The 27,500-nt window shown below is 42.2% G+C and overlaps 3 protein-coding genes across 3 annotated transcripts in view; 1 reads left to right on the top strand and 2 right to left on the bottom strand.

Moving 5' to 3' along the window:
• Nucleotides 1-15,295, bottom strand: part of LOC137633202 (uncharacterized) — a 36,368-nt gene extending 21,073 nt beyond the window's left edge. Inside the window, exon 1 of the mRNA XM_068365363.1 lies at nucleotides 14,733-15,295. The gene's annotated coding sequence lies outside the window, so the exon portion shown is untranslated. The remainder of the gene's footprint in view (nucleotides 1-14,732) is intronic.
• LOC137632870 (beta-1,3-galactosyltransferase 1-like) overlaps nucleotides 1-19,686 on the top strand; it is a 29,104-nt gene extending 9,418 nt beyond the window's left edge. The window contains exons 3-4 of the mRNA XM_068364965.1: nucleotides 1-17; nucleotides 18,571-19,686. The exon at nucleotides 1-17 is cut by the window's left edge and continues 82 nt beyond it. Coding sequence (XP_068221066.1) covers nucleotides 1-17; nucleotides 18,571-19,303 — 750 coding nt within the window. The 3' untranslated portion in view covers nucleotides 19,304-19,686. The remainder of the gene's footprint in view (nucleotides 18-18,570) is intronic.
• A 4,094-nt stretch (nucleotides 19,687-23,780) lies between these two features.
• LOC137632776 (protein gooseberry-like) overlaps nucleotides 23,781-27,500 on the bottom strand; it is a 60,053-nt gene continuing 56,333 nt past the window's right edge. The window contains exons 5-8 of the mRNA XM_068364859.1: nucleotides 27,237-27,500; nucleotides 25,659-25,898; nucleotides 24,462-24,663; nucleotides 23,781-24,194 (exon numbers count right to left, since the gene is read on the bottom strand). The exon at nucleotides 27,237-27,500 is cut by the window's right edge and continues 7 nt beyond it. Of these exons, the coding sequence (XP_068220960.1) occupies nucleotides 24,017-24,194; nucleotides 24,462-24,663; nucleotides 25,659-25,898; nucleotides 27,237-27,500 (884 nt within the window). The 3' untranslated portion in view covers nucleotides 23,781-24,016. The remainder of the gene's footprint in view (nucleotides 24,195-24,461; nucleotides 24,664-25,658; nucleotides 25,899-27,236) is intronic.

Below are 27,500 nucleotides of genomic sequence, written 5' to 3'. Positions count from 1 at the left end.
TCCAGACTTAGGATAAGGTATGTGTCCCCTTTACGCTATACAGGGTGTCCCAAAATAATGTATACACTCTTTGGATTGTAACAACTTATTCAATTTATTGATATTAACGTGGAAAACATTCTTTTTTTTAACATTCTCAAATTGCCCCACGTATCCTTACTTTTTCACTGTGCATTGTTTCTCTTCTGTGAATCTGTTTTCACGTTAATATCAATAAATTGAACTAGTTATAACAATCCAGAGAGTGTATACATTATTTTGGGACACCCTGTATTTTCGTAACAATCCAGAAAGTGTATACATTATTTTGGGACACCCTGTATTTTCTATCCACTCTCCATACTATACACTAAGTTAACTTGATTGACAGAAACTGCTGTGCGCAAATTGGAAAACTCTTTCATCATATGAACCATTAAACAGTGGGGTCCATCGGGAGTGGGGGAGGGGGGGGGGGGTTACGGACATTTCCCCCACCTCTATATCCCCCTAGGACAATTTCCCTACCGGATATTTTCCCCACCAGCTAAGTACACAGGTGGACAGTTTCTCCACCTCTATCTTGGAGGAAAAATAGACCTCTATATCCCCCTAGGACAATTTTCCCACAGGACATTTTCCCCCAGGACATTTTCCCCACCAGCTAAGTACACAGGTGGACACTTTCCCTACCTCTATATCCCCCTAGGGCAATTTCCCTACCGGATATTTTCCCCACCAGCTAAGTACACAGGTGGACAGTTTCCCCACCGCTATGTCCCCCCCCCTAGGGCCTAGGACAATTTCCCCACCTCCATATCCCCCTAGGACAATTTCCACACCGGACATTTTCCCCACCAGCTAAGTACACAGGTGGACATTTTCCCCACTTCTATATCCCCTAGGACAATTTCTCCACCAGACATTTTCCCCACCAGCTAAAACACATGTGGACAGTTTCCCCACCTCTATGTCCCCCTAGAACAATTTCCCCACCTCTATATCCCCCTAGGACAATTTCCCTACCGGATATTTTCCCCACCAGCTAAGTACACAGGTGGACAGTTTCTCCACCTCTATCTTGGAGGAAAAATAGACCTCTATATCCCCCTAAGACAATTTTCCCACAGGACATTTTCCCCCAGGACATTTTCCCCACCAGCTAAGTACACAGGTGGACACTTTCCCTACCTCTATATCCCCCTAGGGCAATTTCCCTACCGGATATTTTCCCCACCAGCTAAGTACACAGGTGGACAGTTTCCCCACCGCTATGTCCCCCCCCCTAGGGCCTAGGACAATTTCCCCACCTCCATATCCCCCTAGGACAATTTCCACACCGGACATTTTCCCCACCAGCTAAGTACACAGGTGGACATTTTCCCCACTTCTATATCCCCTAGGACAATTTCTCCACCAGACATTTTCCCCACCAGCTAAAACACATGTGGACAGTTTCCCCACCTCTATATCCCCCTAGGACAATTTCCCCACCTCTATATCCCCCTAGGACAATTTCCCTACCGGATATTTTCCCCACTAGCTAAGTACACAAGTGAACAGTTTCTCCACCTTTATATCCCCATAAGACAATTTCTCCACCAGACATTTTCCCCACCAGCTAAGTACACAGGTGGACAGTTTCCCCACCTCTATGTCCCTCTAGGACAATTTCCCCACCTCTATGTCCCCCTAGGACAATTTCCCCACCTCTATATCACCATAAGACAATTTCTCCACCAGACATTTTCCCCACCAGCCAAGTACACAGGTGGACAGTTTCCCCACCTCTATGTCCCCCTAGGACAATTTCCCCACCTCTATGTCCCCCTAGGACAATTTCCCCACCTCTATGTCCCCCTAGGACAATTTCCCCACCTCTATGTCCCCCTAGGACAATTTCCCTACCGGATATTTTCCCCACTAGCTAAGTACACAAGTGAACAGTTTCTCCACCTTTATATCCCCATAAGACAATTTCTCCACCAGACATTTTCCCCACCAGCTAAGTACACAGGTGGACAGTTTCTCCACCTTTATATCCCCATAAGACAATTTCTCCACCAGACATTTTCCCCACCAGCTAAGTACACAGGTGGACAGTTTCCCCACCTCTATGTCCCTCTAGGACAATTTCCCCACCTCTATGTCCCCCTAGGACAATTTCCCCACCTCTATATCCCCATAAGACAATTTCTCCACCAGACATTTTCCCCACCAGCCAAGTACACAGGTGGACAGTTTCCCCACCTCTATGTCCCCCTAGGACAATTTCCCCACCTCTATGTCCCCCTAGGACAATTTCCCCACCTCTATGTCCCCCTAGGACAATTTCCCCACCTCTATGTCCCCCTAGGACAATTTCCCTACCGGATATTTTCCCCACTAGCTAAGTACACAAGTGAACAGTTTCTCCACCTTTATATCCCCATAAGACAATTTCTCCACCAGACATTTTCCCCACCAGCTAAGTACACAGGTGGACAGTTTCTCCACCTCTATATCCCCCTAGGACAATTTCCCCACCTCTATGTCCCCCTAGGACAATTTCCCTACCGGATATTTTCCCCACTAGCTAAGTACACAAGTGAACAGTTTCTCCACCTTTATATCCCCATAAGACAATTTCTCCACCAGACATTTTCCCCACCAGCTAAGTACACAGGTGGACATTTTCCCCACTTCTATATCCCCTAGGACAGTTTCCCCACCTCTATATCCCCCTAGGACAGTTTCCCCACCTCTATATCCCCCTAGGACAATTTCCCCACCTCTATGTCCCCCTAGGACAATTTCCCCACCTCTATGTCCCCCTAGGACAATTTCCCCACCTCTATATCCCCATAAGACAATTTCTCCACCAGACATTTTCCCCACCAGCTAAGTACACAGGTGGACAGTTTCCCCACCTCTATATCCCCCTAGGACAATTTCCCCACCTCTATGTCCCCCTAGGACAATTTCCCCACCTCTATGTCCCCCTAGGACAATTTCCCCACCTCTATATCCCCATAAGACAATTTCTCCACCAGACATTTTCCCCACCAGCTAAGTACACAGGTGGACAGTTTCCCCACCTCTATATCCCCCTAGGACAATTTCCCCACCTCTATGTCCCCCTAGGACAATTTCCCCACCTCTATATCCCCATAAGACAATTTCTCCACCAGACATTTTCCCCACCAGCTAAGTACACAGGTGGACAGTTTCCCCACCTCTATATCCCCCTAGGACAATTTCCCCACCTCTATGTCCCCCTAGGACAATTTCCCCACCTCTATATCCCCATAAGACAATTTCTCCACCAGACATTTTCCCCACCAGCTAAGTACACAGGTGGACAGTTTCCCCACCTCTATGTCCCCCTAGGACAATTTCCCCACCTCTATATCCCCCTAGGACAATTTCCCCACCTTTATATCCCCATAAGACAATTTCTCCACCAGACATTTTCCCCACCAGCTAAGTACACAGGTGGACAGTTTCCCCACCTCTATATCCCCCTAGGACAATTTCCCCACCTCTATGTCCCCCTAGGACAATTTCCCCACCTCTATATCCCCATAAGACAATTTCTCCACCAGACATTTTCCCCACCAGCTAAGTACACAGGTGGACAGTTTCCCCACCTCTATATCCCCCTAGGACAATTTCCCCACCTCTATGTCCCCCTAGGACAATTTCCCCACCTCCATATCCCCATAAGACAATTTCTCCACCAGACATTTTCCCCACCAGCTAAGTACACAGGTGGACAGTTTCCCCACCTCTATGTCCCCCTAGGACAATTTCCCCACCTCTATGTCCCCCTAGGACAATTTCCCCACCTCTATATCCCCCTAGGACAATTTCCCTACCGGATATTTTCCCCACTAGCTAAGTACACAAGTGAACAGTTTCTCCACCTTTATATCCCCATAAGACAATTTCTCCACCAGACATTTTCCCCACCAGCTAAGTACACAGGTGGACATTTTCCCCACTTCTATATCCCCTAGGACAATTTCCCCACCTCTATATCCCCCTAGGACAATTTCCCTACCGGATATTTTCCCCACTAGCTAAGTACACAAGTGAACAGTTTCTCCACCTTTATATCCCCATAAGACAATTTCTCCACCAGACATTTTCCCCACCAGCTAAGTACACAGGTGGACAGTTTCTCCACCTTTATATCCCCATAAGACAATTTCTCCACCAGACATTTTCCCCACCAGCTAAGTACACAGGTGGACAGTTTCCCCACTTCTATATCCCCTAGGACAATTTCCCCACCTCTATATCCCCCTAGGACAATTTCCCTACCGGATATTTTCCCCACTAGCTAAGTACACAAGTGAACAGTTTCTCCACCTTTATATCCCCATAAGACAATTTCTCCACCAGACATTTTCCCCACCAGCTAAGTACACAGGTGGACAGTTTCTCCACCTTTATATCCCCATAAGACAATTTCTCCACCAGACATTTTCCCCACCAGCTAAGTACACAGGTGGACAGTTTCCCCACTTCTATATCCCCTAGGACAATTTCCCCACCTCTATATCCCCCTAGGACAATTTCCCTACCGGATATTTTCCCCACTAGCTAAGTACACAAGTGAACAGTTTCTCCACCTTTATATCCCCATAAGACAATTTCTCCACCAGACATTTTCCCCACCAGCTAAGTACACAGGTGGACAGTTTCCCCACCTCTATGTCCCCCTAGGACAATTTCCCCACCTCTATATCCCCATAAGACAATTTCTCCACCAGACATTTTCCCCACCAGCTAAGTACACAGGTGGACAGTTTCCCCACCTCTATATCCCCCTAGGACAATTTCCCCACCTCTATGTCCCCCTAGGACAATTTCCCCACCTCTATATCCCCATAAGACAATTTCTCCACCAGACATTTTCCCCACCAGCTAAGTACACAGGTGGACAGTTTCCCCACCTCTATATCCCCCTAGGACAATTTCCCCACCTCTATATCCCCATAAGACAATTTCTCCACCAGACATTTTCCCCACCAGCTAAGTACACAGGTGGACAGTTTCCCCACCTCTATATCCCCCTAGGACAATTTCCCCACCTCTATATCCCCATAAGACAATTTCTCCACCAGACATTTTCCCCACCAGCTAAGTACACAGGTGGACAGTTTCCCCACCTCTATATCCCCCTAGGACAATTTCCCCACCTCTATATCCCCATAAGACAATTTCTCCACCAGACATTTTCCCCACCAGCTAAGTACACAGGTGGACAGTTTCCCCACTTCTATATCCCCTAGGACAATTTCCCCACCTCTATATCCCCCTAGGACAATTTCCCCACCTCTATATCCCCATAAGACAATTTCTCCACCACACATTTTCCCCACCAGCTAAGTACACAGGTGGACAGTTTCCCCACCTCTATATCCCCCTAGGACAATTTCCCCACCTCTATATCCCCCTAGGACAATTTCCCCACCTCTATATCCCCATAAGACAATTTCTCCACCAGACATTTTCCCCACCAGCTAAGTACACAGGTGGACAGTTTCCCCACCTCTATATCCCCCTAGGACAATTTCCCCACCTCTATGTCCCCCTAGGACAATTTCCCCACCTCTATGTCCCCCTAGGACAATTTCCCCACCTCTATATCCCCATAAGACAATTTCTCCACCAGACATTTTCCCCACCAGCTAAGTACACAGGTGGACAGTTTCCCCACCTCTATATCCCCCTAGGACAATTTCCCCACCTCTATGTCCCCCTAGGACAATTTCCCCACCTCTATATCCCCATAAGACAATTTCTCCACCAGACATTTTCCCCACCAGCTAACTACACAGGTGGACAGTTTCCCCACCTCTATATCCCCCTAGGACAATTTCCCCACCTCTATATCCCCCTAGGACAATTTCCCTACCGGATATTTTCCCCACTAGCTAAGTACACAAGTGAACAGTTTCTCCACCTTTATATCCCCATAAGACAATTTCTCCACCAGACATTTTCCCCACCAGCTAAGTACACAGGTGGACATTTTCCCCACTTCTATATCCCCTAGGACAATTTCTCCACCAGACATTTTCCCCACCAGCTAAAACACATGTGGACAGTTTCCCCACCTCTATGTCCCCCTAGGACAATTTCCCCACCTCTATATCCCCATAAGACAATTTCTCCACCAGACATTTTCCCCACCAGCTAAGTACACAGGTGGACAGTTTCCCCACCTCTATATCCCCCTAGGACAATTTCCCCACCTCTATATCCCCCTAGGACAATTTCCCTACCGGATATTTTCCCCACTAGCTAAGTACACAAGTGAACAGTTTCTCCACCTTTATATCCCCATAAGACAATTTCTCCACCAGACATTTTCCCCACCAGCTAAGTACACAGGTGGACATTTTCCCCACTTCTATATCCCCTAGGACAATTTCTCCACCAGACATTTTCCCCACCAGCTAAAACACATGTGGACAGTTTCCCCACCTCTATGTCCCCCTAGGACAATTTCCCCACCTCTATATCCCCATAAGACAATTTCTCCACCAGACATTTTCCCCACCAGCTAAGTACACAGGTGGACAGTTTCCCCACCTCTATATCCCCCTAGGACAATTTCCCCACCTCTATATCCCCATAAGACAATTTCTCCACCAGACATTTTCCCCACCAGCTAAGTACACAGGTGGACAGTTTCCCCACCTCTATATCCCCCTAGGACAATTTCCCCACCTCTATATCCCCCTAGGACAATTTCCCTACCGGATATTTTCCCCACTAGCTAAGTACACAAGTGAACAGTTTCTCCACCTTTATATCCCCATAAGACAATTTCTCCACCAGACATTTTCCCCACCAGCTAAGTACACATGTGGACAGTTTCCCCACTTCTATATCCCCCAGGACAATTTCCCCACCTCTATATCCCCCTAGGACAATTTCCCTACCGGATATTTTCCCCACTAGCTAAGTACACAAGTGAACAGTTTCTCCACCTTTATATCCCCATAAGACAATTTCTCCACCAGACATTTTCCCCACCAGCTAAGTACACATGTGGACAGTTTCCCCACTTCTATATCCCCTAGGACAATTTCCCCACCTCTATATCCCCCTAGGACAATTTCCCTACCGGATATTTTCCCCACTAGCTAAGTACACAAGTGAACAGTTTCTCCACCTTTATATCCCCATAAGACAATTTCTCCACCAGACATTTTCCCCACCAGCTAAGTACACAGGTGGACAGTTTCTCCACCTTTATATCCCCATAAGACAATTTCTCCACCAGACATTTTCCCCACCAGCTAAGTACACAGGTGGACATTTTCCCCACTTCTATATCCCCTAGGACAATTTCTCCACCAGACATTTTCCCCACCAGCTAAAACACATGTGGACAGTTTCCCCACCTCTATATCCCCCTAGGACAATTTCCCCACCTCTATGTCCCCCTAGGACAATTTCCCCACCTCTATATCCCCCTAGGACAATTTCCCCACCTCTATGTCCCCCTAGGACAATTTCCCCACCTCTATGTCCCCCTAGGACAATTTCCCCACCTCTATGTCCCCCTAGGACAATTTCCCCACCTCTATATCCCCATAAGACAATCTCTCCACCAGACATTTTTCCCACCAGCTAAGTACACAGGTGGACAGTTTCCCCACCTCTATATCCCCCTAGGACAATTTCCCCACCTCTATATCCCCCTAGGACAATTTCCCTACCGGATATTTTCCCCACTAACTAAGTACACAAGTGAACAGTCTCTCCACCTTTATATCCCCATAAGACAATTTCTCCACCAGACATTTTCCCCACCAGCTAAGTACACAGGTGGACATTTTCCCCACTTCTATATCCCCTAGGACAATTTCTCCACCAGACATTTTCCCCACCAGCTAAAACACATGTGGACAGTTTCCCCACCTCTATATCCCCCTAGGACAATTTCCCCACCTCTATGTCCCCCTAGGACAATTTCCCCACCTCTATATCCCCCTAGGACAATTTCCCTACCGGATATTTTCCCCACTAACTAAGTACACAAGTGAACAGTTTCTCCACCTTTATATCCCCATAAGACAATTTCTCCACCAGACATTTTCCCCACCAGCTAAGTACACAGGTAGACAGTTTCCCCACTTCTATATCCCCTAGGACAATTTCCCCACCTCTATATCCCCCTAGGACAATTTCCCTACCGGATATTTTCCCCACTAGCTAAGTACACAAGTGAACAGTTTCTCCACCTTTATATCCCCATAAGACAATTTCTCCACCAGACATTTTCCCCACCAGCTAAGTACACAGGTGGACATTTTCCCCACTTCTATATCCCCTAGGACAATTTCTCCACCAGACATTTTCCCCACCAGCTAAGTACACATGTGGACAGTTTCCCCACCTCTATGTCCCCCTAGGACAATTTCCCCACCTCTATGTCCCCCTAGGACAATTTCCCCACCTCTATATCCCCATAAGACAATTTCTCCACCAGACATTTTCCCCACCAGCTAAAACACATGTGGACAGTTTCCCCACCTCTATATCCCCCTAGGACAATTTCCCCACCTCTATGTCCCCCTAGGACAATTTCCCTACCGGATATTTTCCCCACTAGCTAAGTACACAGGTGGACATTTTCCCCACTTCTATATCCCCTAGGACAATTTCTCCACCAGACATTTTCCCCACCAGCTAAAACACATGTGGACAGTTTCCCCACCTCTATGTCCCTCTAGGACAATTTCCCCACCTCTATGTCCCCCTAGGACAATTTCCCCACCTCTATATCCCCATAAGACAATTTCTCCACCAGACATTTTCCCCACCAGCTAAGTACACAGGTGGACATTTTCCCCACTTCTATATCCCCTAGGACAATTTCTCCACCAGACATTTTCCCCACCAGCTAAAACACATGTGGACAGTTTCCCCACCTCTATGTCCCTCTAGGACAATTTCCCCACCTCTATGTCCCCCTAGGACAATTTCCCCACCTCTATATCCCCATAAGACAATTTCTCCACCAGACATTTTCCCCACCAGCTAAGTACACAGGTGGACAGTTTCCCCACTTCTATATCCCCTAGGACAATTTCCCCACCTCTATATCCCCCTAGGACAATTTCCCTACCGGATATTTTCCCCACTAGCTAAGTACACAAGTGAACAGTTTCTCCACCTTTATATCCCCATAAGACAATTTCTCCACCAGACATTTTCCCCACCAGCTAAGTACACAGGTGGACAGTTTCCCCACTTCTATATCCCCTAGGACAATTTCCCCACCTCTATATCCCCCTAGGACAATTTCCCTACCGGATATTTTCCCCACTAGCTAAGTACACAAGTGAACAGTTTCTCCACCTTTATATCCCCATAAGACAATTTCTCCACCAGACATTTTCCCCACCAGCTAAGTACACAGGTGGACAGTTTCCCCACTTCTATATCCCCTAGGACAATTTCCCCACCTCTATATCCCCCTAGGACAATTTCCCTACCGGATATTTTCCCCACTAGCTAAGTACACAAGTGAACAGTTTCTCCACCTTTATATCCCCATAAGACAATTTCTCCACCAGACATTTTCCCCACCAGCTAAGTACACAGGTGGACAGTTTCCCCACTTCTATATCCCCTAGGACAATTTCCCCACCTCTATATCCCCCTAGGACAATTTCCCTACCGGATATTTTCCCCACTAGCTAAGTACACAAGTGAACAGTTTCTCCACCTTTATATCCCCATAAGACAATTTCTCCACCAGACATTTTCCCCACCAGCTAAGTACACAGGTGGACAGTTTCCCCACTTCTATATCCCCTAGGACAATTTCCCCACCTCTATATCCCCCTAGGACAATTTCCCTACCGGATATTTTCCCCACTAGCTAAGTACACAAGTGAACAGTTTCTCCACCTTTATATCCCCATAAGACAATTTCTCCACCAGACATTTTCCCCACCAGCTAAGTACACAGGTGGACAGTTTCCCCACTTCTATATCCCCTAGGACAATTTCCCCACCTCTATATCCCCCTAGGACAATTTCCCTACCGGATATTTTCCCCACTAGCTAAGTACACAAGTGAACAGTTTCTCCACCTTTATATCCCCATAAGACAATTTCTCCACCAGACATTTTCCCCACCAGCTAAAACACATGTGGACAGTTTCCCCACTTCTATATCCCCTAGGACAATTTCCCCACCTCTATATCCCCCTAGGACAATTTCCCTACCGGATATTTTCCCCACTAGCTAAGTACACAAGTGAACAGTTTCTCCACCTTTATATCCCCATAAGACAATTTCTCCACCAGACATTTTCCCCACCAGCTAAAACACATGTGGACAGTTTCCCCACTTCTATATCCCCTAGGACAATTTCCCCACCTCTATATCCCCCTAGGACAATTTCCCTACCGGATATTTTCCCCACTAGCTAAGTACACAAGTGAACAGTTTCTCCACCTTTATATCCCCATAAGACAATTTCTCCACCAGACATTTTCCCCACCAGCTAAGTACACAGGTGGACAGTTTCCCCACTTCTATATCCCCTAGGACAATTTCCCCACCTCTATATCCCCCTAGGACAATTTCCCTACCGGATATTTTCCCCACTAGCTAAGTACACAAGTGAACAGTTTCTCCACCTTTATATCCCCATAAGACAATTTCTCCACCAGACATTTTCCCCACCAGCTAAGTACACAGGTGGACAGTTTCCCCACTTCTATATCCCCTAGGACAATTTCCCCACCTCTATATCCCCCTAGGACAATTTCCCTACCGGATATTTTCCCCACTAGCTAAGTACACAAGTGAACAGTTTCTCCACCTTTATATCCCCATAAGACAATTTCTCCACCAGACATTTTCCCCACCAGCTAAGTACACAGGTGGACAGTTTCCCCACTTCTATATCCCCTAGGACAATTTCCCCACCTCTATATCCCCCTAGGACAATTTCCCTACCGGATATTTTCCCCACTAGCTAAGTACACAAGTGAACAGTTTCTCCACCTTTATATCCCCATAAGACAATTTCTCCACCAGACATTTTCCCCACCAGCTAAGTACACAGGTGGACAGTTTCCCCACTTCTATATCCCCTAGGACAATTTCCCCACCTCTATATCCCCCTAGGACAATTTCCCTACCGGATATTTTCCCCACTAGCTAAGTACACAAGTGAACAGTTTCTCCACCTTTATATCCCCATAAGACAATTTCTCCACCAGACATTTTCCCCACCAGCTAAGTACACAGGTGGACAGTTTCCCCACTTCTATATCCCCTAGGACAATTTCCCCACCTCTATATCCCCCTAGGACAATTTCCCTACCGGATATTTTCCCCACTAGCTAAGTACACAAGTGAACAGTTTCTCCACCTTTATATCCCCATAAGACAATTTCTCCACCAGACATTTTCCCCACCAGCTAAGTACACAGGTGGACAGTTTCCCCACTTCTATATCCCCTAGGACAATTTCCCCACCTCTATATCCCCCTAGGACAATTTCCCTACCGGATATTTTCCCCACTAGCTAAGTACACAAGTGAACAGTTTCTCCACCTTTATATCCCCATAAGACAATTTCTCCACCAGACATTTTCCCCACCAGCTAAAACACATGTGGACAGTTTCCCCACCTCTATGTCCCCCTAGGACAATTTCCCCACCTCTATATCCCCCTAGGACAAAATTCCCACCTACTATGTCCCCCTAGGACAATTTCCCCACCTCTATATCCCCCTAGGACAAAATTCCCACCTACTATGTCCCCCTAGGACAATTTAGAATGCATGAAGTATAATTAATTTCTTTGTCAACAAAATGCTAACTTTTTATTTCTTTATATGGCTTATAACATTGTGGGGAAAATGTCCGGTGGAGAAGATGTCTGGTGGGGAAATTGTCAGTGGAGAAAATGTCCGGTGGGGAAAATGTCAGTGGGGAAAATGTCCGGTTTGGAAAATGTCGTTGGGGAAAATGTCCGGTTTGGAAAATGTCGTTGGGGAAAATGTCCGGTGGGGAAAATGTCACTGGGAAAATTGTCACTGGAAAAAATGTCCGGTTTGGAAAATGTCCAGTGGTAGGGAATATGTCCAGTAGGGAATATGTCCAGTAGGGAATTTGTCCAGTAGAGAAAATGTCCTGGATCCTCCTCAGGAGAGTGTACTGTGCCCCTTCTTATTCTGAAATCTATACTATTGGTCTGTCGAAAATACTATAAAGGCATGAGTGAATTTCAAACTATTTGCAGATGATACACAATTTCACTTCTCCATAAATGAAACTCTAAACCAGAAAATTTTCTTAGCTCGTTAAACCATCGTCTTCTCTTCCTTTCCTTGCTTCTTCGTAATCTCTAGGTACCCAATCTGTTATTCTTAATGTATACCTGTTATCTATCCTTCTCATTCCTACTTCTTTTTCTTACATTTTGTTAGAATATCCTCTACTTCAGTTTGCTCTCGTATTCATGGTGGGAATAACACTTGGAAAAAGAGCAATATGGATACGCGAACAAACTAAAAGTAGATATTCTAACATTTAAGAAAAATAAATGGACATGGGGAGGATATATATATATATATATATATATATATATATATATATATATATATATATATAGAGAGAGAGAGAGAGAGAGAGAGAGAGAGAGAGAGAGAGAGAGAGAGAGAGAGAGAGAGAGAGAGAGAGAGAGAGAGAATAGCACACGGGCAGGAGATATATATATATATATATATATATATATATATATATATATATATATATATATATATATATATATAATATATATATATATATATATATATATATATATATATATATATATATATATATATATATATATATATATATATATATATAGAGAGAGAGAGAGAGAGAGAGAGAGAGAGAGAGAGAGAGAGAGAGAGAGAGAGAGAGAGAGAGAGAGAATAGCAGACAATAGATGGACATTAAGGATAACAGAATGGGTCCCTAGAGATGGCAAACGAAGCAGAGGAAGGGAGAGAAGGCGATGGATTGACGAGCTACGAAAATTTGCGGGTATAGACTGGCATTGAGACCATAAACAGACAAGAGCAGAAGGACATATATGGGAGTCTTTAGGCCTGGTCACACCGCCCGAACGTTGCTGGAGCGTTCCTTGAACGGTAGGGAGGTGGACCAAACCCTCGAAAATTTAATTTAACGTTTTTACGTTCGGTCTTTAATAGGTTGCTGAACGTAGCAAATCCTCGCATATTTCCTGAGTTTTCTTACACCTCTATTATGGAAGTTGCTAATTTATGCAATAAGGGTATTGGTATACAGGATGTCGAAAAGTTTGTCGCTTTTTTTTAATAAACTTGAAAAAAAAACCATGATTTTAATTAAGATACAGCGACCGTAATTTTTACCCTATTTTGTTATTATCTTTTACAGGTTGGTGACTGTTATATTACTCCGCTACGCTTTTCGACATCCTGTATACAAATACCCTTATTGCACAAATTAGCAACTTCCATAATAGAGGAGTAAGAACACTCAGGAAATATGCGAGGATTTGCTACGTTCAGCAGCCTAATAAAGACCGAACGTAAAAACGTTAGATTAAATTTTCGAGGGTTTGGTCCACCTCCCTAACAGTTCAATGAACGCTCCAGCAACGTTCGGGCGGTGTGACCGGGCCTTTAGTACTACAGTGGACTAGCTATACGGCTTATAAGAGATTACTCTGTTAAGCAATCTCAAAACTAGACTTAGACTAAACTTGAATCCATTACACTAAACAATAAAATATCTATTAATAGTTGCACTAGTTAGACTTCACTTTGCTAAAGCTCTTCTCTTAAATCCTGAATATTCATATTTCAGGTCAAGTTATGAGACTGAAGTTTCACCCAACACTGAAAACCAAAAACTTTTCCTTCTCAATTAACTCATTCTGAGAAGTTACGTCTTAAAAACGAAATGAGAACAACGCATAAGCCACTGCATTGCGAAATACATAACTAAAACCTAATTGCAAAATACTTTTTAATTTAAACACTTTAAAATCCGTCCATAAACTTTCTAGATTCAATAATGATAAAATAAAGGACTGATTATATATATATATATATATATATATATATATATATATATATATATATATATATATATATATATATATATATATATATATATAAAGTTTTGCACATTTAGACGTGTTTTTCATATTCAAATAAGCCATATATTTTTGATACATTAATGTCTGGATTCTCTTAACGACCTAGGGATCAGACATTAATGTATAAAAAATATATGGGTTATTTGAAATATATATATATATATATATATATATATATATATATATATATATATATATATATATATATATATATATATATATATATATATATATGTGTGTGTGTGTGTGTGTGTGTGTGTTGTTTAAGCGTATGCATGTGTAATTCCATCGATACACACGAGAACATTTTGGCTTTTATATGAGAAAAGTCTCTACTTCGAGACTCTCAAACTTTTGTAAATTATATAATAGTGATCTGAAAACTATTAAGCCTGAATACAAATGCTAGCGAATAAATGAAAAGATACAGAGCAAAATATTAACTGGAAAGAAATTATTTTCACACACCAAGGCCCGCCTGAACAGACTGTAGCGTCTGATGGAGGGCGAGAAATAAACCCCTAAAAGTAAAAGTAAGTAATTTGGTTTATGTAATCTTACAAAATCACAATTGATTCTTACCTGCAGAAAGGACTTTCCCCGACTGCCTGGTTTACGGAGTTTCAATAATTTGTTGAATTTACTTTTCGAAATTCCAAGAACAAATGCGTGCTTATCTTTTCATTCACTTGGCCTGACTCTAGTGCTCATTATGTAAGGCATTTGTAACAGTTTATTGAACTTATTTGATCTATGTTATAGGCCTATAAGGTTACACGCATCCATTAACTTTCCTTTTCTTGATTGTAGTGCCTGGCTCCAATATATATATAACTTTTGTCGCATTCACTTGCAAGTATTGTGATGTAGGCCTTATGTATATATTTGTAAATAAAAAATGAATTTAAAATGAACTTCTGTGCCGTATACAAAAGCAGTTTGTAGTAATCTGTTAAATCTAACTGTCCTGCATCGTGATAGGCTTAATTATGTAGTCTAGTGTTACAACTGAATTCACTCTGATAATTGCAAATTAGCATTTTGTCAAATTCCCTTGGCTTGACTGTAGTGCTAGGCCTAGTTTAGTTGAAAGTAGCAATCATTTGTTGAATTCATTCATCCTGACTGTAGTGCTAGGCCTAGTTTAGCTGTTGATTGCTGAATTCATTCACCCTGACTGTGGTGCCAGGCCTAGTTTAGCTGAAAGTAGCAATCATTTGCTGAATTCATTCACCCTGACTGTGGTGCCAGGCCTAGTTTAGCTGAAAGTAGCAATCATTTGTTGAATTCATTCACCCTGACTGTGGTGCCAGGCCTAGTTTAGTTGAAAGTAGCAATCATCTGTTGAATTCATTCATCCTGACTGTAGAGCTAGGCCTAGTTTAGTTGAAAGTAGCAACCATTTGTTGAATTCATTCATCCTGACTGTAGTGCTAGGCCTAGTTTGGCTGAAAGTAGCAATCATTTGCTGAATTCATTCATCCTGACTGTAGCGCTAGACCTAGTTTAGCTGAAAGATGCAATCATTTGCTGAATTCATTCATCCCGAATGTCTTGACTTGGTATGTTGCCAGTGGTAACAACGAATTTACTTAAAATGACGGCAATGTCTTGCATCAGTTAGCAGTTACCACATTTTGAATTCATTCTAGCATTGTGCTGTGGCATAGTGGCCTTGTCTGTTGGGTGCATTGTAAGTTATAATGGGTAGTTCACTTATCCTAACTGAATTCCAAGGTAGAGAAGCACTGTACTAATTTGTTAAAGTCATCTATTTTATAATTATTATAGGGATGGAGATTTACCAGTCAATTCGGGGGTTAAACTTGACTCCCGCACATCTTGATTCGACTGGTAGCCTACCAGTTAAGACTGGCAATTGAAATCGTTGCTATAGTTGAATAGAATATATATCAATCCACCGAGCACTGGGGAAATAACACTATAATTTCACAAATGATAGAAGTAACACAATACCAAACTCGTTCATCCGACTAGACACAAATCCAACTCCATACTGACTTGAACTGTTGAACACCGAGATTATCGAGATACCGACCCCAGAACGGTCTTCGTACAAACAACTAAAACTATCGGTTAATGACAATTCGACTATTCACAAAATAGTCTATTATAAACTCTAGTTATTCCTATTCCGTTTCCAGTTCTTGACTGCAATGCTATATCTAGTTTATTGATTTTGCATTTTTATAACATGCCATGTATATAACAAAATCTTTAATCAAACAAGCGGAGAGAGTCAATGTCAGTTAGTTCTTGAAGTACTCAGACTTGTACAAGTCCGTAGCTCTATAAAAGTTAATGAAAACTCTTTGATGATGATAATTATTATTATTTTTGTTATTATTGTTATCATCATCATGGTTGGTCAGGGTGTACAGGCACTAGCATAAAATATAGGAAATGATGAAATTACCGTACATATAGTTTTGGGGTAACACACAAACACACACACTCATGTTACCATAAGACACATGAGTGACAAACAGACTATCTGATCCAAGAACAAATAGTAAATTTGGTGAAAGGGCTTTTAGCTACTGTGCGCCTAGACATTATAATAAACTGCCAACTGAAATGAAGGACCTAAAGGGAGCAATTGAATTTAAGAAGAAACTAAAGACTACTTTTCCCAAGATCATATGATTTGGAAGATGCTACAATCAAAGAATTGTATAAGTTATAATGAAAATGTTTCGTTAGATGATTGATGTGGACCCGCCCGAGAAATAGTTCACTCGACTTCAGTGGAGGGTTGGATTTAATCCCAAAACAAGTAAACACACAAACATACATACTGTATATATATATATATATATATATATATATATATATATATATATATATATATATATATATATATATATATATATATAATCATCTCCTACGTCAATTGACGCTAGGGACCTCGGTTAGATTTCGTCAGTCGTCTCTACCTTGAGCTTTTAATTCAATACTTCTCCATTCAGCGTCTCCTATTTCGCGCTTCATAGTCCTCAGCCATGTAGGCCTGGGTCTTCCAATTCTTCTAGTACCTTGTGGAGTCCAGCTGAACGTTTGGTAAAGTAATCTCCCTTGGAAAGTGCGAAGAGCATGCCCAAACCATCTCCATCTACCCCTCATCATGATCTCATCCAGATATAGCACTCGAGTAATCTCTCTTATAGTTTCATTTCTAATCCTGTCTTGCCATTTAACTCCCAATATCATTTTCATGGCTTTGTTCTCAAATCTACTAAATCTATTGGAGATTGTTTTATTGTTCTACCATGACTCAAGTCTATATGGTAAAACCGATCTCACTAAACTGATATTTAGTCTGATTATTATATTTAATTTCAGGCGATTATATTGCCAAATTTTACTTAACCTAGCCATTGTCTGATTTGCTTTTTTCAGTCTTTCACTAAACTCTAATTCTTAAGACCATGTATTGGATATCAGAGTTTCTAAATACTTAAATGATTCCACCTTATTAATCCTTTCTCCTTCCAATGATATTTCATCTTCCATTACATACTCCGTTCTCATCATCTCTGTCTTTCTTCTTTTTATCTTGAGCCCAACATCGTGTGATATTTCATGCATTCTGGTAAGCACGCATTGCAAATCCTGTGGTGTTCTGCTAACAAGGACAGCATACTCTAGGTCTGCTAATTTCCTATCACCAATCCAGTCAAATCATTCTTCACCATCTCTGACTATTTTACACATTACTAAACCCATGATGAGGATAAACAACATAGGTGATAACACTTTGCCTTGGAGTACTCCGCTGTTCACTGGAAATTCATTTGATAAGACTCCATATATATATGTATATATATATATATATATATATATATATATATATATATATATATATATATATCATAATATGGTCTAGCATGTTAATGAAGATAACATGAAATATAATATTGATAGTAATAAAAAAATGGGAAAGGAAAATTCTTGGTCATAATAAAACAGTGTATAAAGGAATATTCAACCTTCCTACTCTGTTCCAACAACCAAAAAGAAAACAATAATAATTGCAATAAAAGCAATCCTGTGGTTCAGAGTTTACCAATATAGCCAAGTTCTTCATATAGTGTATAGTCACAGCAGAGATTCCAAGCGAAATAAGCCCCACCCCCTGATGATGTCATAGCCAACTACATTGTCTCCCACATTAGTAGGATACATGATTGGCTATGACGTCATCAGGGGGTGGAGCTTATTTCGTCCGGAATCTTTGCAACGACTATAGTCAAAATGTGTGTAATGAGAATGAATATTAATCCTTGGTTATTTTGTTCTATCGATTGTCATGGTAATAACAGATGTTGACCAACATGTACACCAATATTGATTGCATGGAGGCACAGGTTGCAATTCAAGAATCTATCTTTATTTACAGGGAGTTATGGGGGAACCCGACATACAAGAACGTAACAGGTATGAAAACTGTTTTTCTCCTCGGCACCACGAACACGAAGAAAGTCCAGACAAACATCGCTAGGGAGAGCCAAGTTTACCACGACATCATACAGATGGACTTTACAGACTGTTACAAAATCCTGGCGCTGAAGACACTATCCCTCCTGCATTGGGTCAAAACGTTCTGTCCGTCGGCCCGTTGGGTTCTCAAGAGCGACGTAGACATCTTAGTCAACCCATTTCAGCTCAGGCACTTTCTGGAAAGTAGAGACGAGGACTTCGTTTGCATTATCCATCCCAAGCCAAGAGTTTGCCGAAAGGTCTCGAAGTACTGCCCCACCAAGTGGATCATTCCTCGGGATGTCTTCGACCGAGATGTCTACCCGCCTTACTGCAGGGGGCCGGCCTACGTCATGCGCACTGGAATGGCGCCTCTGCTATTCTGGTCCGCTAACAAAACCCACCCTTTTATCATGGAGGATGTCTACTACACGGGGATTTTGGCAGAGCCCATGAGGCTCAGATATTTCAACCTGGAAGGGGACAAATTCCCTTTTTTTGAGAAGGACGTTCACCAGTGGCTAGAGTCACTTTCTTTTCTTTTGCTCAACATAGAGGGTTTGAACAAAAGGGAACCACCAGTGCTCTGGAACAAATTGCTCGGTGTGAATGGATTACCCAGGCAAGACTTCCGAAATAGGTCCGTCTTTTGATAACACAAAAATCAATAAATTTTCTGGTACTGAAATACAGAAATAAGGTAAATAAATAAATATGTATAAGATTAGATTTATTGCATGTATCAACAACGCTAGAAAATACTGCTACTGTGTATATAAAAGCAAATAACTTAAACTACAAAGAAGAAAGACATATCTTATTTACAAAAGATGAAGGGAATGAAAGTACAGAATGATATGTGCTGAGAGAGATTCGAGAATGTCTGTAATGTCACGATAAATTACACAAAATCCGTAATAAAAATAGGCCTAACGGCATTGAAAATGTCCACATGATAAAATAACCACTCAAAACATATAACCACGGCCATTACTCCTTATGAAATCGTAGACGAAAAATACTCTATGATAGTAGGCCTATATACTGTATATATTTCAATGTTCCTTACGAAACATTTACCAGATACATGTTTCCATTATCTGTAATTTCATGAAGGCCACCTGGTGGTCAGGTAAGGCACTCTTGTTACAGCAAACATATTAACCACAGGTACCTGTTTAAGGGTTAAAGGCCACTCATGAATGGCAGAGGCAAGGGGCAGTGACATTGCCCTAGCAAGCAGGACAATGCCCTAGAGACTGACCATATATACATATGATCACCACTCAAGTAAGGTCCAGGCAATGGCTGTTGATGACTCAGCAGATAGACCTATAGGCTCCCCCAACCCTCACCCCCCTCGTTAGCTCACAAGGATGGTGAAGTTGCAACAACCAAAGGAACTAACGAGTTTGAGCAGGATTCGAACCCGTCTGGCGATCACCAGGCAGGGACGTTTGCATTAAGACACCACAGCCCTGAGATTAAATGTGTATGTTGAATGGGGGTTTACTTTACGTAATGATTGTTACAGGTTGAAAGGTATTTGATATATAACTCTATGGATGGTGATTATTATTTCCTCAGCAGTCTGTCACGCAGTCACGAATAGTACGATATCCCTGCAGTTTGTCAGGCAGTCACGAACGATTGCGCAACTGTCTGATCTGAACGATGTCTCTGCAGTTTGTCAGGCAGTCACGAACGACTGCGCAACTGTCTGATCTGAAACATGTCTCTGCAGTTTGTCTTGAATGATGTCTGCAGTTTGTCAGGCAATCGCGAACGACTGCGCAACTGTCTGATCTAGTCGATGTCTATGAAGCTTGTCAGGCAATCACGAAGAGCTGTGCAGCTGCCTGATCTCTACTGTGTGTCTGTAGCTTCTCAGGCAGTCACGAACGACTGCGCAACTGTCTGATCTGAACGATGTCTATGAAGCTTGTCAGGCAATCACGAACGACTGTGCAACTGTCTGATCTGAACGATGTCTCTGCAGTTTGTCAGGCAATCATGAACAACTGCGCAACTGTATGAACTGAACGATGTCTCTGCAATTTGTCAGGCAGTCACGAACGACTGCGCAACTGTCTGATCAGAACGATGTCTCTGCAGTTTGTCAGGTAATCACGAACGACTGTGCAACTGCCTGATCTGAAACATGTCTCTGCAGTTTGTCTTGAATGATGTCTCTGCAGTTTGTCAGGCAGTCGCGAATGACTGCGCAACTGTCTGATCTGAACGATGTCTCTGCAGTTTGTCAGACAATCGCGAACGACTGCGCAACTGTCTGAGCTGAACGATGTCTATGAAGCTTGTCAGGCAGTCACGAACAACTGTGCAGCTGCCTGATCTCTACTGTGTCTCTGCAGCTTCTCAAGCAATCAGGAACGACGGCGCAACTGTCTGATCTGAACGATGTCTGCAGTTTGTCAGGCAATCACGAACAACTGTGCAGCTGCCTGATCTCTACTGTGTCTCTGCAGCTTCTCAGGCAATCACGAACGACTGCGCAACTGTCTGATCTGAACGATGTTTATGAAGCTTGTCAGGCAATCACGAACAGCTGTGCAGCTGCCTGATCTCTACTGTGTCTCTGCAGTTTGTCAGGCAATCGTGAACGACGGCGCAACTGTCTGATCTGAACGATGTCTACAGCCTTGTCCACACGATCGAGCATGCCCGACGAGCAAACAGTGATACCAGACCACAATAGTTAGTGAGAATGACGGTTAATGATGTCAGAAGCGAGAAAACCACAGACAGGGATCTGGCATCATACAGTGTTGCCAGATCCCTGCCTTTAGTTTTCCCACTTCTGACGTCATCAACCCTCATTTTCACTAACTATTGTGGCCTGGTATCAATGTTTGCCCGTCGGGCATGCTCGACCGTGTGGACAGGGCTTATGAAGCTTGTCAGGCAATCACAAACAGCTGTGCAGCTGCCTGATCTCTACTGTGTCTCTGCAGGTACGGCTTCAAGACATTTTAGCTCTGGGGTAAAACTGTACTTTGAGGAAGATCTAAAAAATGGTACAACCCGTTGGTGCGTTGTGGACATCACTTGAGAATCTCTGCTGTTCCTCAGACTGCGCTCACTCTGTAGCTTTCCGTTCAGACTCCGTTTTTGAGTCACCTCTTCTACCTCGATGCCCGAACCCTCTTACTTTGATTTCACAGTTGCATCTCGGCCCTGAATGCTCCGCCCGGCCCCAGCGCCTGCCAATATGGCGCATTTGTTACGAAGTTCCTTGTGCCGTGTGATTCTTACCCTATTATTAAGCTGGGAGATTCTCATGGAAAAATGAAAATAAATATCTAGAGGTGGTTTAAATTGACTTCAAGGTTTTGGCTTTTAATTTCACAATAAATAAATCATTGAATTTGATCCTGTACATTTAAATCTAATTATCTATTTCTATTCTGCTTATATTCAGAACGAGGCCTGAATATAATAAATTTAATAAAATTTAATAAAGAGCAAAATTTTGGGAGTTTTCTAAACCTTATGACTTACAAACTTTAAGATATGGTATAATCACGATTCCTTATAAATGTACATGGCATATATATATATATATATATATATATATATATATATATATATATATATATATATATATATATATATATATATATATATATACACACATATATATATATATAAATATATATATATATATATATATATATATATATATATATATATATATATATATATATATATATATATATATATATATATATATGTACAGGGTCTTCAACCGTAAGAACTTATAAAAAAGATAGAATAAATTCAAGGGATCTTTAATATCTTATTATGCAAGAATTAAATATTCTATTCATACTTAGATTTTTGGGTACGGAAGAAAAGATTTTAAGTACGGGGTAAATAACCATGCACAGAAAAATATGTAGGAATGTAAAAAATGCAATTTATGCTAAAAAATTGGAAAACGGAAAATATTTTTGGGGTCAATTTTTGAATTTTTTTTTTTAGAAACCGCCAAAATAAACCACCTCCAAAATATAAATGACAGAATATATATATTTTACTTACTTCTAATGGAAGTTTCTTTCCCCAAAAAACCTTACAAATAAATGATAATAAAGTTTAAGATCACGAAATAATGTCTCTTTATACTTTTACAGTACAGAGATAACACTAAAAGTCCTTCACACATTCTAGCTGGCGTCTAAGTCAAGTCTCTAGCACTGATAGTGTCTCGTACGAATCTTTAAATGATGACTGTGTCACCATAGAGGCTATAGCAGAAGGCACTTTTTTATAATCAGAATATTAAGGCCCTTTATTCTAATATATATGCCACCCTATCTTCCTCTCCCAAGTCTTTGAATTATCCAACCTGTCTCTTGCATTCTTTTGCCATCTTCTGTCTTTTGACTTAAATGATAGAAAACATCTATTTTTAACCCTTTTACCCCCAAACTTTCCAAACCTTAAACCCCATGCGTTTCTTTGTTCAAGCACATTTTGCAATATATTTATCTTAAATTGCGCTAACAGCCTTAATGTTTGTCATAGAGATGTCAGGTTGGTCTCATTATTTTGGAAAATGTCTGAAGTTTCTCATAAAGTTATCAAAAATATGCAAAAATAAATGCAAATAGCAGTTTTTTGCAAGGACGTACCGGTACCTTCATGGGGGTTAAGGGATGAGTTTTGTGAAACGTAACAGTACGTCCATTGGGAGTAGAAGGGTTAATGACAGAGCTATAACATACTTTATTTTTACAGGCAGTCTGCTTGCTTTAAGGCATATCGGTATGATTACAGCAGTTCTGCAAACAAACACAAAGTGTCTGAAAAAAAAATTGATTCTAGCAAACAGAAATTGTCAGATAAACACTAATACAGAAACGCACACTAACAGGTTATAGAATCCTTGGGGAGGCACGTGCAAAAACTCATCCAATCACTAGAAAATAAGGTGCTTCACTCAAACTCTGTCGTCCTGAAAACCAGAGTCCATTTTCAAGAAGAAGGTCGTTTACAATGATAGATTTTCCTCTCTCTCAGATAATATGGAGAAATGTTCCACTGTGATGTTTCAGCCGATGATTGAGGATGTCTTCTATTGCTTGAAATATTTTTCTTTCAACAGAAGTAGGAGAATGTGGTAGAAACTACAGAAGGAATGGTAACCTGTTGTCATCCGTCTAAGAGGACACCCACTCCTCGGTGGGGTACACTACGGTGAATATCTTTCTCTTCAGAGAAGAGGGGTAAGTGCTCCTTCGTGGTTGTATCCCAGCCGCTACGGTTCAAAGTCGTCCGTCTCGGATTCCCCCTACGACAGAACTAGAAGAAGACAGGCGAATCTACAGAGGATTTTCTCCTCCTCAGAAGAGAGACAGAGGCGCCCCCTTGTGGTGTCTCAGTTGCTGGTTGAAATTAGCCGCGGCTGCTGCGGCGCTGTACTGCGTCGGGTAGTGGAAGGCTGCAGCTGCTGCGGCGCTCTTCATTTCCATTGGGAAGTGCTGTCCGCTCATCAGCATCTCTCCTCCGCCCATGACAGTGCTGACCAAGAGGGTTGGGAATGATTAGAAATATCACAGTAGAATATAAGTGAAAACAGGTAACGATCTAAATGCTTTAAGCATACAATATATAGAGACAGGGATATAGAAATACCACATTATATTTAGAAGCAATATTGACCTACCACAATAAGAATTAACGCAGGTAATATGGGTGTCCATAAATTTGATATAAAAACAACTGAAATAATCTTTGTTCAAGTAACTTTATAGACGTTACCTTAGCTGATTATTCTGTTGAAAATACCTGTAGTTGTCGTAGGGAATGTGATGCGTGTGGTGATGAGAAGCCCAAGAATCCATGCCCTTCGAATGGAGGCCTTGAGCCCAGGAGGCGGCGTCGGCATGATGCCCGGCGGAGGAGGAGGTCAGGCCGTTGGCTGCGGAGTAATCCGTCGCGGAAGACCCGTGAGTGCCAAGCAAGCTTGCTGAGCTGGTGCCAGTGCCACCTACAGAAGGAGGAGATGATCAATGCAGAGTTCTGAGGCTTGTATCTTATAAATTAGCTAGATTAGGTATTCAGTTATACTTTAGGTTATTATTATTATTATCATTATTATTACTAGCCAAGCTACAATCCTAGTTGTAAAAGCAAGATGCTATAAGCATAAGGGCTCCAACAGGGAAAAATAGGTCAGTGAGGAAAGGAAATAAGGAAATAAATAAACGATATAGAAGTAATGAACAATTAAAATAAGATATTTTAAAAACATTAACATTAAAATAGATATTCCATAAATAAACTATAAAAGGACTTATGCCAGCTTGTTCCACAAAAAAACATTTGCTGCAAGTTTGAACTTTTGAAGTTCCTCTGATTCAACTACCCGATTACGAAGATCATTCTACAACTTAATCACAGCTGGAATAAAACTTTTAGAGTACTGTGCAGTATTGAGCCTCATGATGGAAAAGGCCTGACTATTAGAATTAACTGCATGCCTAGTATTACGAACAGGATGGAACTGTCCGGGAAGATCTGAATGTAAAGGATGGTTAAAATTATAAAAAATCTTATTCAATATGCATGGTCGAGGCAGGCTAGGTTAGGTTAGGTTAATTCAGGTTATATTAGGTTAAAAAGTCAAAGCATTTGGACACCTAGGTGGGACAAAAAGTAAAGGGCAGAAGGAAGTGCAGCTAGTGACTGAAGGTGGGGTACAAAGAACTTGTCATAACGCCTACAACTTTGGCAGCTCAAATTATCTTAAGCAAAATTGTCTATCTGTAACTGAGTCTTCTCTAATTGACACCCCTTGATAATCATCTATGTGTTTATCTATTTGCATTTGATCATACACTGCATGTTTGCCTGTTTGTCTGCAGGCAATTTGTCCCATAATGTATACATAATATTGGTGTTTACCTTGCGGCACCACTTAAACTGATTCTGCCAGAAATAAAGAACTACTTGTACTGAAAGAAGCTGGTTTTGCGTGCTTACCTGTCTGCAGTAATGAGCCGTGAGACCCCGGAGGAAATATAGAAGAGGCGTTGTTATTGGAAGACAGCATGGACATCATCTGCGTCTGGAGATTCGTCTGTGACTGCAGGTTGGCCTGGAGTGAGCCATCCGACATACCGGTGCCGGAACCGGCGCTACCACCACCGCTGCCGGTTCCGGTTCCTCCAGGAGGCACCTGCTGGTTCATGAGAGCGGCTCGAGACCATGCGCTGGCGTCGCCTGGGGAGGGAAAAGGTGAAAGAGGTGCTCTTCAGGAGTAACATTTATTCATATAGCCATTTATTTGTTTATTCACACAATCAATTCATTAAAGGTTTAAATGTTTAAAGGTCGATCATGAATGACAGAGGCAAGGGATAGTGACATTGCCCTAGCAAGCAGGATAATTCTCTAGAGACTGACCATATATATTATATGATCAGCGCCCAAGCCTCCTCTCCACCCAATCTAGGATCAGGGAGGGATAGGCAGTGGCTGCTGATGACTCAACAGATAGACCTATAGGCTCCCCCAAACCCCACAACCTTGGCTCACAAAGATGGTATGGTTGCAGACACTAATGGCACAAACGAATTTGAGCGGGATTCTAACCTCACCAGGCAGAGACGATACCAATCAGGCCACAACAACCCTAAGTGATTCTCTTTTGGATCATTAACTGTAAACTACGGTATTAACTACTTACAAAAGTATAAACAACAAAGTAATACCTTGAAAAGTATACAAACAATCTAATCTAAATATCTTGAAAATGATGTATATAATGAAATGATTAAGTGAGAGCAGCAGAGGTATATTGTAGACTTAATAGCCAAAGGTCGGTGGGGTGGGAGGTTTAGACTACCGTAAAAGCATCTTTAAGCCCTGTCCACACGATCGAACATGTCCGACGGGCAAACAGTGACACCACGCCACAATAGTTAGTGAAAATGAGGGTTGATGACGTCAGAAGCGGGAAAACTAAAGGCAGGGATCTGGCAACACTGTATGATGCCAGATCCCTGTCTGTAGTTTTCCCGCTTCTGACGTCATTAACCCTCATTCTTACTAACTATTGTGATCTGGTATCAATGTTTGACCGTCGGGCATGCTCGATCGTGTAGACAGGGCTTTATTTATGATATAAAACACAAGAGACCCCTCGGGGTAGTTTATAATATGCTTTTCTTATGCTTAGTGCAATTTATCACAATTCCTGTTAAAATATGTGAAAAATTACTATATTATGCAGCTTGCATCCGAAACCAAGCTCATGTCGTTGACTTCGGGAGGTGTTGTTAATAAATTTAGACTTACAATTACCATACTTTATAATCTCTATGCTCGTTAACATTATTCATTGACAAAACCTTTATCTGAGTGAGAAATTTAGGTTAGTAAATAAGTTTCCATTCACATTACTTGGCGATTATTTGAAAACAATGATAATCGGACAAAATACTTCCAAGCAATCAGCTGTTAGGAAACTTTTCCGAGCAAAAAGGTCACTACTGCGAGTGAGTGCAAATATCAGCTGATAATTCCCATACCCGAGACCAAGAGGCCACGCCCCCTTACCGTGTGTCTGGTGGGCTACGGCAGCGGCCGCTGCAGCATGGGCGTGTTCGTGATGGGCCGCGTAATGGTGGGCGGAGACGCCCATGGTTGTGGAGGGCGTGGTCGTCGCGGAGGTGATGGGCGCCGGAGCTGTGACGGGCGGGTGGAGAGTGGGCGGCAGCGAACCGGGATAGGTGGTGGTGGTCATGGTGAGGGCGTTGAGAGCCGTCACGCCCATGCCCTGGCCAGTCATCTGCTTCCGCCAGCGCGCCCGTCGGTTGCTGA

Source organism: Palaemon carinicauda, chromosome 42, assembly GCF_036898095.1.
Source record: "Palaemon carinicauda isolate YSFRI2023 chromosome 42, ASM3689809v2, whole genome shotgun sequence".
Lineage (NCBI taxonomy): Eukaryota > Metazoa > Arthropoda > Malacostraca > Decapoda > Palaemonidae > Palaemon > Palaemon carinicauda.
Note: the sequence above shows the minus strand (reverse complement) of the source record. Positions and strands in the feature narration are given on the sequence as shown.